Source organism: Corythoichthys intestinalis, chromosome 12 (genome assembly GCF_030265065.1).
Source record: "Corythoichthys intestinalis isolate RoL2023-P3 chromosome 12, ASM3026506v1, whole genome shotgun sequence".
NCBI classification, from domain to species: Eukaryota; Metazoa; Chordata; class Actinopteri; order Syngnathiformes; family Syngnathidae; genus Corythoichthys; species Corythoichthys intestinalis.
The window spans coordinates 45,969,232-45,985,991 of NC_080406.1; the positions used below are offsets into that span (position 1 = coordinate 45,969,232).

Sequence of the window (16,760 nt, forward strand, 5' to 3'; positions counted from 1 at the left end):
AGCAAAGATTAATAAATATGGCCCATGTCAGTCTAAACCTACTATAGGGTTTGTTTTTTGTCTATTCAGCTAACACTATAATTTCTACCACCCGTCCACTTTTCCTATGTTTTACAAGGGCAATCTTTTCAAGCCACTTCATGGGTCAAGAATCATATTGTAGCAACAGCTTTATAATTGGACAGAAACATACTGTTGCTACACACACATGCTCTTTATACTTCTACTTTGTACTCCATTTACCCCGCAAGGCTTGCTGTAACATGTTCAGTGTTCGCAAGTCAATTCCCAAGAGATAAAAGAGTGATGTCTATCCTTGAGCTAGAACTCTCTTACATGCAAGACAGTTATTTCACTTGAGTAACGTTCCAAAATCTAACCCTTGTAGAAAGTACTCACATTAAGCTTTAATACACATAGTGCTGTTTGACAAAGTCAGCCACTTTGACCCATCACTTCAGTAAATGTCTCAGGGGTAATAATATAGACACACATAGAAGAAGAAAAAAAAATCAAGTTTAGGATTAAGAGTGAAATAAGTTTAACGTTTACCATAAACTTTCTAATGCGTTGAAATGTCATTCTTAATTTGCCTGGCATGTTTAATTAAAAAAATCGACAGTTATGTTGCCATCAAAAGCACGTTTTCATCATTGTTGATGTTTTATAGAAATAACGTGTTGTTCAGATGTTTTTGGAAAGCAAACCATATTAGTGTAAAAGCAATGTTGTGCAGAAATTATATATACTAGTATATACTAGAATATATTAGCGGTGCAACGGTTTGCGGTTCAAAGCCGAACCGTACGGTTCGCCCTGTATGGTTCAATAATGTATTAATGTATTCCGAACGCTTGTGGAATGAATTGATCGAACTCTGTGTGCCTGTGTGTGACGTGAAGCACCGCTGTGGAGAAATTCCCACCCCACAAGTAAATGTCGGATCGCTGTCAAGCACCTGTGTAATAGAAGCCGAGTAACGCCCTCCCTCGCTAGAGCGAAGTGAAAGTGAAACAAGAAAGAAAATAAATAGCTATGGCGAGCGGAGGAGTGGAGAGACCGAATTTTGAGGAAGCACCGGCTTCTTTCAAATCTGCGGTGTGGCAACATTTTGGTTTCCCCGTGGACTACAATGCGGAGGGAGAGAAAATATTGAAAAAAAATAAAAAAAATTGCAAGCATTGCTCAGCGCTTGTTCCCCATGCTAATGGCAACACTTTTATAACATGACTCCGGCACCTCAGCCGGCATCACCCACAGATGTAACTTCCTCAGGGTAGGACAACCCCGAAGATGAAACCAGTGAAAACACACGGAGGGCTTCGTTAATTTATTTGCAACGCTTGACCCGCATTACATTGTTCCCTCGCGGACATATTTCTCCAACAACGTAGTCCCCGACATTTATGAAATGGCACGCAAAGCCATCGAAGATGATTTTGCTAAAGCACATAGTTTCGTCCTGACCACTGATAGTTGGAAGTTGGACGTCCCGTGCTACAGAGTGCTACTACCTAACTGTGACGGTCCACTATAATTCATACCTGTCAAGTTGTACGGTCTCGTCGGAATTTGTACAAGTGAGCACTCATTTTTAAATGTGTACGCCGTACATTACGTTCAAAATCTGCACGTTTTTCGTGCATTACTTTTTTTTTTCATCCGTTCGGATTTGGTCACCATTTCTGCAACGAGACAATGTTCGTTCATACGTTGGTTGAATGACGCGAGAAAAGTCAGAGACACGGAGAGGGAAGAGTGTTTGTTGAGACGTTGTAGCCAACGCGATGCTAGGCTAGGTGGCTCAAATATTTCCTGATTTCGCCGACAGCATACAATCTACGCCTAGATATCTCATGCATATAGAACTACATGCGAAATGACAGACTCGGTAGCGTTAGTAAACAGCCGCCATTTTAGAGCAGTAAACTTCTCAGAAAGGGTCTGTTGTTGTAAACCTTACGAGCGAACCTAAGCAATTTTTTATCTAAAATTCTCCTAAATCGGCAAAATCTTGACTTGAGTCTATCTTTAAAGGATGAAACAGTTTTAAAATTTTCACGTTGAAAGTAGACAGAAGGGCACTAATGCAAAAAAGGGAGCAATTTTATCAACTTTAACGGTTGATTCACAACATTAAATGACCTCCAAACATAGCAAAGGTTACTGTTTTTTTTTTTTTTTGAAAACAAATGAAAAAAAAACATGAAAGGTAACACCAGTTACTTTGCCAAGTAACTTTTTTGCTACTGTGTGTGTATTTCAGTAGTCAGTCACTACACTAGCCAAAGAGCTAAGAGGCATTTTAACAGTCGAAAATGTTTACATTTTGAGTGTTTATTTAATTTTTAAAAAAGCAAAATAAAGGCAGTTTAAAAAAAAAAAAAAAAATGCAAAACGCAAACTGTAACTGAACCGAAACCGTGATCCCAAAACCGAGGTTTAAACCGAACCGTGGGCTGACTGAACCGTTGCACCCCTAGTGTGTGTATATATATATATATACTGTATATATAGGAAAATTAGAATACACAATATTCTAATTTTTTGAGACAGTCCTGTGTCTCAGGAAATTAGAATACACAATATTCTAATTTCCTGACTGTCTCAGGAAATTAGAATATTGTGTATTCTAATTTCCTGAGACAGTCCTGTATATATACACAGGACTGTCTCAAAAAATTAGAATATTGTGTATTCTAATTTTCTGAGACAGTCCAGTATATATATATATATATATATATATATATATATATATATATATATATATATATATATATATATATATATATATATATATATATATATATATATATAAAATAGGTGATTTGAGGGAAACTAATGAATGTTCTAATGCATGAAAGAATTACTTTTTTTTTTACTCATTGGCTGCCATTGACAGCAATAGACATCCAATCCATTGATCTAACACCGAATGAAGACTCATTCATTCGCTGCCAACACTCTCAGTTTAAATGGATTGGATGGCTACTAGTCACAAACGCATTTAAATTCCCAACAGAAGGATGAAAAGAGCCACATGATTGGACACCTATAATTGCCAACGACAATGAAATAACTAACATAACTAACCATTTTCTGTGGTCCTTGAAAGATCAATTAAAATGCTCAAAATTGAATGTCCCTGGGTGGTCTTGTTGGAAAATGTCTGGCACACAGTGCTTTTATCTAATTGTACTTACTTTGTTGGATATGAATTGCTGGGAAACGCACAAAAACAGATCTGAAGCATTAACTACTGAATTACATTACAAATAATACAGCTTCAACAGATTTGAAATGTTATCATTCCTTAGAGCCTCCAGTGCAATGTTTCTGTCAAGAAACATATTGTAAATAGATATGAGCAGAACAGGAAAAAGTGTTTTTTGTTTACATCTTCATTTACTACAGTGACATTGGCCGTTATTTGTGATTTTAAATGTGTTATGAAATCATAGGTTGTCAAGATTGTACTCAAAATATCAAAAGCAGAGGATGCTGGTAGTGGCTGGTATTCAAATCATCTTGAAACAAATCGTATCCTACCAACTGTGCATGGAATTGCTTTAGATATGTGAATGCATTTAGTTAGTTCAAGGAGAGAAATTGTCCTTAAGGTTGCTGACATACACGCGTTGATGAAAATGGTCATCAAAATAAGAATAAAGCCATAGTCACTGAAATAAGTAATGATAATAAGTCAAATTACTTAGTGATTTCCCCAATCTGATTGCTGCCAGCCCCCCCTGCCAATTATGATTGGGATGTAGATCACCATCAATGGCAGTAAAGCATGATCACTCAATGCCAGCCTTTCCAATTGAAGTTGATTTGATGTCTATCAACGGTCAATGGCTGTGAATGAGTTCAGGGTACCACTGATTTCTAAAAAAAACAAAGCAGATTTTTTCCCCCGCTTGATTGAAACCACTTCTGTAGTAATAGCCATTTAATATGGATGCAATATTGGGATAGTATTACTCAAATTGGGGGAAAAAAAGACATTTGTGATTTTTTTTTTCGCCCCCTCCTTTAGATTTCCAAGGTCAGTTCCAAGGATCAGGACTTGGTATTGGCAGATCCTCAAAATCAAGGGGTTCAGACACCCATACAAAATTATGTTGGATTCAGCAGTCTCAGCTTTGTACAGTCTGAAAGTTTCAGCTGCACTGACGTTCAATAAGATATAGAAAAGGACACTTCAGAATAGTCCAATGTTTTTTTTTTCAAAGCAATTCTTTGATATTTTTTGTCTGTTTTTTTTTTTTTTATTCTGTTGGAGGCAAACAAGACTAAGCTTTCTGGCACTGCAGCAAAGCAGTCCCACATCAGATGTAGAAAATGTTTCACAGTAGGTCAAGTGCTCTGTTCATTGTCCATTTCATTTTTTTGTTTATGTGACTTGGCACAAAGGTCCACTTTTGCCTCATCTGTCCAGAATCCATTTTGACAAATTCTCATCAGTATTAAGTTTCTATATTGACCATTGTGGGTATTTCCTTAAATAGAAGTATAACAACAATTCATATGTCCGGCGGTACAATTCCATTTCACTGTTCTTGCAATGCCTTAGAAGTCTGCAATAATGAACCATCTCTACTTAACTCTCAAAGTAACAAAACTGTCTCCAAAATTCCTTTTTCAAAATTATAGTTATGAGATTCTTATGCAGATTTTTAAATGCACTAGCACAAAAAAATATCTGGACCCAGACAGTGTTGTCATGAACTTTAACAGCCTACTGGAAAAGAAACTGGCTTCTTTTGCCAGCTATGTATCACTGTCCATAAATCTATATATTACGGCCATCTGTCTTATGATGCTTTAGTGCACGGCTGATGCTGCAGGGACAATGACATCACTCCATCAGTCAGCCTTATGCATACGCCTGGACCTCTTGTCTAGTCTAAGACAAAATTCTTCCCAAACTTCCAGTTTTCCTCTGAATTTCCCAGTGTACAAAAATGTATATATTTCATGCCCTTTTGTCTCCATGTTCTGTCAACGCCGTTACAGTAAGACATGGTAGCATATTGACATTAGCGATAAAAAAGGGGCGTTCCGAGGTTTTACTATTTGCTCAAAAATATATTGATATTGTTGGAAATGACTGCTGAGCCCAAAGGAAAATAAAAAGATGACTGATTAATGACATATTGGCAATCTGGCCAAATCTCCTTTTAATTGTTGATGTAAGTCGAGGGTGTCAAATTAATCTTTGTCGTGGCCACTTTTGTGGTTGTGGATTCTTCAGAAGAACATTGTGTTGGCCAATCCATATACAGTAAATACTTAACTCATTTGTCTACCATTGATGTCCAATACATTTCGACTCCAGGTAAAATGGGCTGGACGTCTAGCGTCATCAAATGGCAGGTAAACTAGGGCTGTCAAAATTAATTGACTAACTGATTAGCAAATTAATCGTCATCTATCTTGATCTTCAATAAACCGTTAAGTCATTATTGACCTCAAAATTGTCCAAATTATTATTATTGAGCCTTTTAACAACAACCCCCACCCCCATTTCCCTCATTAAAAAAAGGTGGGAGACCTTAAAGGGATCCACGGATAGAAAGACTTAAAAGATAAATGTTATTATGAGTAAAAAAGTTTTTGATATTGAAACCCCTCTTGATGTTTTCGTTTTTATACAATTTGTAAATTTGTTTAACTAGTACATCGCGCATAGTTGAGGTCGCAGGGCGGTGGAGTCACGTGGTTACTCTGCCGGGCTTCCAGAGTATGACTCTAGTGACTTAAACATGCCATCTGTTCAACACTTTCAATTTGAACTCTCGAGGAACATTAATGAGCATGACCACACTGTAGATATTTCACAAAAAGAGGAGCAAAAGCAAAATGAACAGGAAAGACTGAATGAGATGAGAAGAGATGATAGTATGACAAAACCGGTGTTCAGCCAAAATGTGCTACACCGGTGAAACGTCCAACAAGAGGTGAATTTGACACCCAAAGTACTACCGTGCGCTTTCAGCTTGTTTTGTTCTGATGCAGATACAGACAAAACATACTAAAGATGCCTTAAGAAAATACTTAAATGTATTAATATCAAATAAGGGTGGTTTAAATATGCTACGTGACTAATGTGGTCAACAGATCAACAATCTGCTTAAATTCTACCACAAGAAAACGCAATGCTTAAACGTACGAGAGGGAAATATTTGCAAAAAGTATTTTGAGGCAATGAAACGGAATGATCTTTGGACTACGAAAATTTTGCATACATTTTATTTCAGTGAAAAACACAAAGTCGATGCACGTGATATACTTTTGCATGTCACACAAAATGATCCGGCGCCATTTTGACATGTGTGTGATTAATTTCATCAAATGTTGTCTTGATTGGGTAAATTGATGTCGGAGGTTATACCACTTTTTATACAATAGAATGTACGTATATTTAATCTTCCCATGTGGAGATATTATTCAGTGATTAATAAACTAAGACTCAAGTAGAATTCTTTTGAGTACTTCACACTACATAAACAAGTTCAGTCTGTTTGTTCTGTAGGAGGACACAAAGTACAGTGAGCCCTCATTTTTCACGGTTAATGGGGACCAGAACCCACTACGAAAACTATAATAAAAATAGTTTTTTTTGCTGTTGTTTGTTCTTTGTTCAATGTACTTATTCAGATTTAGCATTGGAAAGAGATACATATAAAACGTCATTTTTCACTTTTTTCGCAAAGTATAATTAAAAGAAAATTTATGTCCATATATATGTATATATATTATGTTTTTATACACTTCAAATACAATAATTATGTTTTAAACATGTTACTGTCCCACCGAATTATTTTTAAACAAGAGTATAGTACAAAAATGCTTTTCTTTTGAGTCCACTCAAATCTACTCAAGCTGCTCACTTACACACAATGAGTTGCCACAGCAACTGTTTAACAAGTTAAACTCTGATTGACACATAGGCGCTTTGATTATGCATCTTCGGCAAGATCAAACCTTAACCGCCTGTCAATTATCGTTAACTTTAATGAGCAACTCCAGTGCACTGTGTGACCAAGAAAAGCGGCTGGAGCGACAGTGAGAGACTACGTGATCTGATCGGGACAGCTCTATAAAATAGTGCATTTATTTATGTATTTATGTATTTATTTGTTTATTCATTTTTTAATTGAAAAAAAAAAAAAAAAAAAAACATAGATGGACTGAGACACGAAGTTTGAAGCGCAAAGTAACGAGGGATCACTGTACAGTATATTACATTTTCAAAATTTGAAATGTTTTGGGTAAACCCTGCTTACCTTAAACTCTTCCAGAATTTTGTACGTTTTCCCTCGATACTCGCAAAAGTTTTTAACTTCCTTGCACTCGGGGCAGCAGCCATTGTGCTCCACTTTGGTGCACTTGGGGTGAAGTTTGGGGCACTCGGGCTGGTCACACACCGGCCCGTCCTCTGTGCACACGCAGGGGCAATTGGAGTGGCCTGGGTAGAAGCGTTCCCCGAGTTTGTACACGAAACCGCTGTCGTCCACGCACCCTTTGCCCCGGTAGTCATCGAACACGAGGTTTTCACCGGCCGTCCGCTCCGCCTCGTCTCCGGCGTAATCCTCGAGGTTACTGACCGTGGCGACGGGACCGATCAGGGCCAACAAGAGGACGAAGGCGGCCGAGAGGACGGAAGCCATCCTTCACCGCGGTGTAAAGATTCACCGGGATTCAAGGGGATGACATCCCTAAACCGCTGGTGTCCACTCAGTATCCGCGCGACGCTATAATTACGAACGTCATTGCCACATCAAGTAAGACTGCATGCTGTGGAGAAACAAGGACAATCATGATTTTTACATTAAAGTGCCACCCACAGTCCCATGCATTTAAAACAGCTCGCATTTCATTCTGAAGATTATTATAGTCTATGTCGATTCCATCTGCATGTCTGCCCGCTCAACAGGCGCATAACATCATTTATGCATGTCTAATTAGACCAATATTAAAGATAAAATCCGCCAATGTATTGCGCATATACTGTAGCTCCGAGTGATTCAAATTATTGATTTTAGCACGTTTCGAGAGGCTATGTATATCTGTAATTGTGATAGTATTTGAACTCACCGTTTTTTAAAATTGACTTCTCTCATCACTAAATCCAAATCCAAGCAGCCTGCAGTAATCTGCCTTTTTGGAAACTTTACCAGCTTCCATGGATAACTATGCCTATGAACGCTATGATGTATTATTTTATTCTATTTATTTATTATTATTGTTTTTTTCTTCTTTTTTTTAATGTATAAGACATAAACACATACCGTTTGCCGCGTGTGATTCCGTGTTGACATGACGTCCTTGTTAAAGTAGCTCTGCGTCAAATTAACCCTGAGCCGACTCACCTTAGATCAGCTCATATCACGTCCAAACGGTCAGCCAAAGCCAATTAAAAAATAAAATCCTGAATTTTAATACAGTATTCCCTAGAGGTGCAAATGAATATTAAAGCACACTCTTGTTGCGCATACACGAGTGGATACATCCATCGACCAGAAGAGTCCACAAAAATCCTTACTGAGGGTCGACGTGAACGGACAAAATAAAAGAAATATGGTTTCAAGGTTATATTTTGATCGGAGTAAAGACAGAGGAGGGAACGCTCCGACTTTCAGCACCCTGGAAAGCTACTGAGTCCTGCGTTCTGGTTAGAAGGGATAATGAGAGCAGAGCGCCCCCACCCGCCTGCGTCTTCTTCTGCCCACATGACAACATCCCATGCACACACGCACGAGGAGAACTCTTTCTGGTCATGCAAGGGTTAAAATGAAGGCGAGCTACACGGTCAGTAATCACAGATAACGTATTCCTGCAGGAACCGCTGGTGAATTCACAAGGTTGTAGCTCCATCTGGCCAAACGTGCGTGAGGCACCCCCTTTAAACGCATGCATCCGTGCACCTGTTTTGTTTGCAGGCATGCAAATGTTTATCCATTGTGTTTTTCCGCACCTGACCCGCAACACATTTAACACAAACCCTTTAGTGAAATAGCATTAAAAAGACATGAGAATAAACCAATGCTATTTGTCCTGTATGTTTTTTTCCAATCATAAATACAGTCATCCCAAAATAGTCATCATTCCATCTGGTTTTACAAGATAAAAAGATATGGCTTACTGATTCCAAGATTTTCATATTTTTATCAGATACAAAACCCATTTATGTCCGCATATACACTCAAAAAAATGAAACAGTATTTTCCGTAAGAATCTTATTTGAAGTGGTTACACACAAGTAACTATTAAGTTTTATAGACACGTTTCCTGAGCGAAATATGGGCGGCACCATCTTGGAAAATGTCTGCTCCGAACTTCCGGTTTAGGCTATACGTCTGCACTACGACAGATAATTTTCTCCAGGGTATTTTGCTGACTATATTTATACCTATCCACACTTACGTTCAAGGTGCGTTTAAGACCCCCCCCCCCCCCCCCCCCCCACTTCTGCAAGGTACGCCTACATTTGTGCAATCTAAGCATGCGTAGAAAGGAGTAGCCTCATATGTTAAGTCATCGCCCACGTGGTTTACCAACTCATTACTCGCCGGTGGCAAATTTCGAAATTACTTCACCTACACCACATTACTACCTTCTAGACTGTCATTATTTTGTGATCACTGTTTTTTTCGTGATCGCAATCGAACGCATCACGCAGGAGCGAGGGTGAAGGGAGAGCATACCTGGCTTTTACGAGCAGTCGCCGAGTTGTGATTGAAATAAGCCTGACATCGTTACTTGGGATGTTACAATCAATGCACAGTTAGCGCTCCACTTGGAAAATAACAAATAGAAGCATATGGTGTGGCACTGCGTTTATTTCCTGGAAACCGCAGACAGGAGTGCTTGTGCATAACAGTGGTGAAGTAACTCGGACAGTAGTCTATAGTTAAATAAAAAATGCCTAATTGATTTAAGTAAGACTTAAATCAATTAGAATTAGAATTAAAACGTGTAATCACCTTTTGTAGAAACTAAGCAACATCTCTTAAAAATTATGAAGTCAAGTTGTGTAAAGTGTACAAACCAGAACTATTTACACGTAACATAACTCGATTACCCAGATATTAAAAAACGTACATACAATAATTTGTATTGAGTTCATTTTGTTTTTTCTTCAGATTACTTTGAATTTTGTCCTGTCTCTAGATTACTTGACTAAATGACTGAATCTTTTATCTCAGACAGTTTTTTTCGGTCGTTCATTTACTTGACATGTTTATGCATGTTACTTCCAACTTCATCAGAGTATATGAGTGTACGTTGATGGAACCTACAATCCTAGAACTGTGATGTGGACGTTACCACTGTGGCACCTTCATCATGTGAACTATTTTTAAACAACAATAACTAAAATGCTTGTCTTTATTAAATGTTTCATTGAGTGAGTCCACTCAGCCTCTCACAGCTCCCTCCTGCTAAGCAGTGCAATCAAACTTTTTTTTTTGTTACAAGTGTAGCTGGTATTTAGTAAGTAAAGTTAACGATGTTTTGTCACAAGTGACGCTGGTATTTGGTAAGCAAAGTTAACGATGTTTGACAGGTTTGTAGCTTTGATCTGGCCATCATAGCAGTTCGATAATAGGCAAAATGTGTTAATTATCATTAAATTTGTTACACATTAGTGGTGGCCCAGTCTGAAATGTGCTGTGGCAACTCATTCATTGTTATAAGTGAGAGTCTGTTCTCGGCAGCATGAATATATTGAGGCCACTTATAGCACATAGCTGTAAAGTGGCAGCTATGGCAACCTCAGAAGGACATAAGTCACACAATTTGTGCAATCACGTTACGTATATATTAGCAATGCTGAACTCCCTTCATACAACAATGGATCCAGTAGTTTGTAAAAACACAAAGCTAATGTGTATATACCATGAAAAACACCTTTTTAAAAGATAAGCAATGCTTTTTCATAAGTGTTTTAATTGACTCGCTAACATAATATACAACTATGGAATCAGTAATTTGCAAAAACACAAAGCTAATGTGTACATACAGTTAAAAACATCTATTTAAAAGTTAAAACACTGCATGTGCATTTTTTTGTGTACTTGAAGAATTACCAGTTAGTATAGGCCTCACAATTTTGAATAACTCCGTGACAGTACTCATCCATCTTGACAGACATTTCCTCATATTGATTATAAAAAATACACAAATACTTTTATCAAGTCGTAGCAATAAAAACAGCGTGTAATGAGCACATTGTTATTATTTACATGTTATCTGATTGTGAGCCTAATGAAAATAGGTGTAAAAAATAAATGCAATTACTTGAATAAGTGCAGCGCAGGGGGATTGTTGAATGTGTTGAATCATATTGCACCCAGAGGGTAGGCAATACATTTCTTATAAATCTCAATTCAGCTTTATAGCCTTGTTTTGCTATACTTAAATATTAATCAGTTGGAAATGATTTTTCAATAGTGTCCAATTAGGTTATACGTTTTCTCTTAAGCACTTGAGTGAAGTTTCTAGAATAAGTAGGAGCTAAATGTTTAATAGTTTGTAGGTGTAGGCGGTAGCCTCAGGTCCGATTAAATGCATAAAGTTTTGACCAACACTCAGGTCAAGTGTGGCAAAAGTGGACTTATGCAACAATTGGTGTTTTTTAGCTGGAAAGTGGAGACTGAATATAAAATGTTTCTTGACATCAAGACATTTCATGACACGCAACATTTGTGAGTGAACTTTCCAGTAAAATTTGATTGGACTACTATCGGCAACAATGGCAGTGAAACATGATGACTCAGTGACAGCCTTTCTAGTTAAAATGGATTTGTGGACTATAACTGTCAATGGCAATGAATAAGTTAAGGGTGACAACCAACAAAATAATGCAGAGGTATAAGGATATTGCAGAAAAAAATAGTGTAATGTAATATGTTAGAGCCTGTTTTAGAGTACATATGCATTTACAGTATATTTAGCCTACTGAAACAAATTTAGCAGAAATGTGTAGCAACAGCAAAAAAGTTAGGACAATCACATGAAAATAGCTCAAATGATCACATTGATTGACATCAAGATTTGTTTACAAACTTAGTTTGTGCTGTGCAACTAATTTGAGAACAGACATTTGGATGTGCTCCCCCTCCCCTCCTCCTTAATAGACAAGTTTCTTCAGGTAAACTTTTGCTTTACTTCCGCATTTCTGCTCGCGACTTTGTCCATCCGAAACAACAGTGGAGCTGGAGTAACATTACTCATCAAAATCCCTCAAAAAGGACAATTTGGAAATACCGCAACCATCTGCCATCAGATGGATGTTCATGAAGGCAGATGTAAACCCAAGCCCGTGCCACCACAAAGACCGGGTGTTTATGCCACTGGGTTATGGAAGGTATGTTCTTCCTATCCCTGCATTTTCATGTGTCCAGTGCTAAAAAAAAATGGTGAACTATTGCGCATTGAATGACTTCTTGTCTTTGATATTGTCATTACGATGATGATTGATGACTGATCTTTAATATTATTCACTACAACTACTGTACTGCTGTGGCTGCAACACATGCTATCTGCTGCTTTTGATAATCAGTACGTGTAGGAAGGCACAATTATGTAAACGCATAAATGGTAGTGTTACAAGGTTTTTGTCCGTTTGTTTACAGATGGAAAACGCTGTCAGGCAAAGGATGACAATTTGATGTGCCTCACAACAACATGTACTGCACGTCGATGGACATACAGGTCCTTCTCAAAAAATTAGCATATCGTGATAAAGTTGATTATTTCTGTAATGTACTGATAAACATTAGACTTTCAGATATTCTAGATTCATTACACACAACTGAAGTAGTTCAAACCTTTTATTGTTTTAATATTGATGATTTTGGCAAAAAAAATCAAGAAAAGCCAAAAATCCTAATCTCGAAAAATTAGCATATCATGAAAACCTAACTAACCTAAACCTAACTACTAACTTAATACTCTGAATCAACGAATTAACTCAAAACACTTGCGAAAGATTCCTGAGGCTTTTAAAAACTCCCACCCTGGTGTATTACTCAAAAACGCAATCTTGGGCAAGGCTGCCTACCTGACTGCTGTCCAGAAGGCCATCATTGACACCCTCAAGCAAGAGGCTAAGACACAGAAAGAAATTTTCGAGCGATTGGGCCAATTTTTGCCAAAATCATCATTTTAAAACGTTGATGGAAGGCTCAACTAATGCTCCACCTTTATTAATATTTAACTAATAATTTAATAAATTTAGATTTATTGACCTGTTTTGCTCATGCACCAATCGTTTTAAATAAAACAAGAAATGGAATCATGTTGTCCGACTGTTTCGTTGCGATCAATATCTCCAATAAAAAAGAATTACAAACTATTTTTGTTTATATGTACATACCTTGTACAATTTCCTTGTAACAACAAAACACGCGTCAGCCCTTCTCCATTCGGCAACTGTAATATTATTTGTAATTTTATCTCATTTTGGTCACTTAAGTAGCGGGCGTATCAATCTACACCTCACGTTAGCACAGGCTGCAAAGGTTGTTAGAATTTTATCCACGAATGATCAATGAAGTGATAGGAGCAAGCAAACATAATATTTTAGGTGGATCCTTAGGTACATCCTTAACATATTGTCTGCAGCTGGTTTCGATTTAAGGCGTATGGCGAAGTAGATACACACTGCCATTGTAGCTACTAGCTGGTTGCTGATCAAAACATTCCACTTCCAACTATATACGTATATAGGCGCTTTCAGGAGTTCACACACAGCACAGAAAGTCTCATTTACGTCGTGCTAAATCCATTTTTGGAGATTCCCTGGGTTCCTTTGTTTTGATTTTGCAGTTTTAACTTTGTCAACACACTACGTACTTCAACCGCACTTCATATTGTTCTGTCTAAACTAGGTGTTCGGAGCAGAAATGGTCAAGATGGCGCTGCCCATGTTTCGCTCAGGAAATTTGTCTCTAAATTTCCGAGGTATCGGATCAGGATTTGGTATTGGCACATCCTTAAAATCAGGAGACTCATGTGCATATCTGGTCTGCATTAAGGTCAGCCTTAAAAACCTGATAAACTATTCTGTGTAAATGCTCATTTAAAGATAGTCTTAATGTAGTTTGCTTGTGCTTATCTCCTAAAGGTGCTGGTCAGAATATAGACCTGCAGTTTATAAGCCAAACGATCTCCAAGTAACCGCTGGATCTTTCAGTTCTAATATATGCAGCCCTAGATAGAAAAAAGTTTGGACACCACTTTCTCAGACTCTGCCAAAGATATGCATCTTCATCGCTGCTCTTCATCCTGTATTAAACTATGCACCACCCACCCTCTGCTCACATCCCTTCCCCCCACCTCTGGAACTGAAACATTATGGCTGTTGACCTGGATCTGAAGAAGCGAAACACTTTCGCATATCCTCTACTCTCCATTTCTCTTCTCACACGGGAGCCTGCAATGTTGCTCTACGACAATGATTTATTATTCAGTCAATCTGTTATTGCACACGGGTAAAAGCTGGATCCTAATGTAAGTAGCTGGCCAGCTCTCTATTGTCTAGGACAGCTGGCTAGCTACTCCAACACACTATGCTCAATTAAGCCTTCACACTGGCTCACTCAAAACATGGCAAGGACAAAAAAAATGTTTGAAGCGCACGTAAATGCACCAAAGCATTCTTGAAACCGGCCACCTGCATCCTATTATGCGAGGGTGTCAATTTTTGACAGGATTCGTTTTCTTTTTCTTAAGCGCAGATGTGCTTGCGTTGGATGACTGGAAGCAAACAGTTCCTAGCCCAGGGAAGTTCCAATTCAATCAGCTAATGGAAAGGAAGCTCTTCATCCCCTTCAGCATCTTCCAGGACAACCCACTACCCCTTCCTTCCTCTATGTTTTCTTGCTGTAGCTCATTCACTAAGGCAGAGTCTGTTTCAAATGTTAGAATGATTTAGCCATTAGGACGAGAGCATTCACAGCCTCCAAGCAGGATTTGGGCGTTCCATTCAGTCACTGCTTATTCAAACTAATTCCTAAATTAGAATACTTTGAAAGCAAAGTTGGCTGAAGCAAGTGACACATACAGACGGGGGCCTCGAGTTATTAAACTTATCTGACTGAGACATTCTTAATAAAGCGAAGGCTTTGTGTCAGCGTAGCTAATAATGGATTTTGTTATGCCTTTCATTGTGAAAAACTATTATTTCCTTTGTTCCACTAGGTATCCAACCTTGTGACAAACTCCTACTTCGGCTTTAGCTTTTAATATTCCTAATTCATTTTCAACAACATGGATTAATGTCTTCTTGACTGAGATCCATGTGAAATTTAAAGTGCTGCTTCCAGATATTATCAATCATCTTTTTAATTTCTGAGTAACATGCCCCTTTTTTAACTAGCCAGCCTGTCTACCGTTTGATGAATGACAAACCGCTTCCTGTGATAGGTGACAAACAGACTCAAACATTAACATCCATAGCTACGGGGAAATATATTTTTGTAAAATCGTAATTTTTTGCTCTGCCTGCATGGTGATTAATTGTGATTATTTTTTTAAAGACAGACTCTGTTGACAAAACACCTCTTGAATTTTTGTGCATTAGATTAGTAAAAGTATCCTAATACCCACTTGAACTGCTTTGCAAATTGAGGGAAGTGTGCATAAGTCCTCAGGTACAATTTCATGTAGTAAGACTTTAAATATCAAACACTTCATATGAGGTTTGACGGAAGTAAAAGTTTGTGTGGCCTGCGAAAGTAAAACCTATGCATCAACTTCATGTTATTTTGCAAAAAAAAAATAAAACATTGGTAAAATGTTCATCGTCCAAAAATCTGGGAGTATTCACTGTTTTTTTTTTTTAATGCAATTGATTAATAAATAAAATTAAATAATATAAATTCAATATGCCGGTGATCTACATCTACAGTATGTGAATGGCATAACAATGCTCGTGACATGGACTAAAACAACCAAGTTAAACTATGCTCTATATATACGTATACACATATGTATATACAGTCGACACTCGACATACGAACGTATCGACATCCGATTCTTTCGACATCCGACGTAAAATTTTACTTGACGACATGCTGGAAATACAACGACTTTCAACAGCACCACAATTTCATTGTTTTTCCACAAGACAGCAGCACGGCGATTTTCAACATGGGTCCTGAGGTGGTGATAAATGTAAAAAGGTGACACTTATCATTGAAATTAAGATGGAAATGATTGAAAATATACGAGCGTAGTGTGCTCGTCAGTGAACTGGCTCAACAATATGGCCAGAATATATCTATGATCTCGACCTCTGTTCGATAGTCTTTATTAGTTAAGGCGACAATTATTATTATAGGAATTATATAAAAGAAGTTTCCAGCTTCATAAGGTTTTTAATCATTTATTTCAGAACTTGTGCAAGACAACATGGCTACTGTCCGCCGTAGCCAACGTCAACAACGACAGAACATGAAAAGAGAAAGTAAAAACTTCCCAATTTTCCACGACCTCTCTCTCCCTCATCAGTCACACGGTACGCTCAGGAACAGCAAAACAAAACTGCCACATTAGAACCTGATTCGTTACGTATTATTAGACTAATATTATTATTAATATGATTTGTATTTCAAATTTATTTGTTTTGCTATGTGATATTGCTATTTGTAATTGTATCTGCAGTATTTATGAAAGATTTAGTCAACCACTAATTGTTCAAGTTCTCCCATTTGAAAATATTAGGGAGGCCTGTGATTGTCAACATG

At 37.7% G+C, this 16,760-nt stretch overlaps 1 protein-coding gene across 2 annotated transcripts in view; it reads right to left on the reverse strand.

The window, feature by feature from the left end:
• Window positions 1–8,756, reverse strand: part of LOC130926519 (von Willebrand factor C domain-containing protein 2-like) — a 42,519-nt gene extending 33,763 nt beyond the window's left edge. The window contains exons 1-2 of one of the 2 annotated variants that reach the window (XM_057851440.1): window positions 8,379–8,756; window positions 7,293–7,803 (exon numbers count right to left, since the gene is read on the reverse strand). In XM_057851440.1, the coding sequence (XP_057707423.1) occupies window positions 7,293–7,676 (384 nt within the window). In that variant the 5' untranslated portion in view covers window positions 7,677–7,803; window positions 8,379–8,756. Of the gene's footprint in view, window positions 1–7,292; window positions 7,804–8,297 lie in introns of both variants that reach the window. The other variant, XM_057851439.1, reaches the window with a different exon arrangement.
• Between the last annotated feature and the right edge of the window lie 8,004 nt (window positions 8,757–16,760).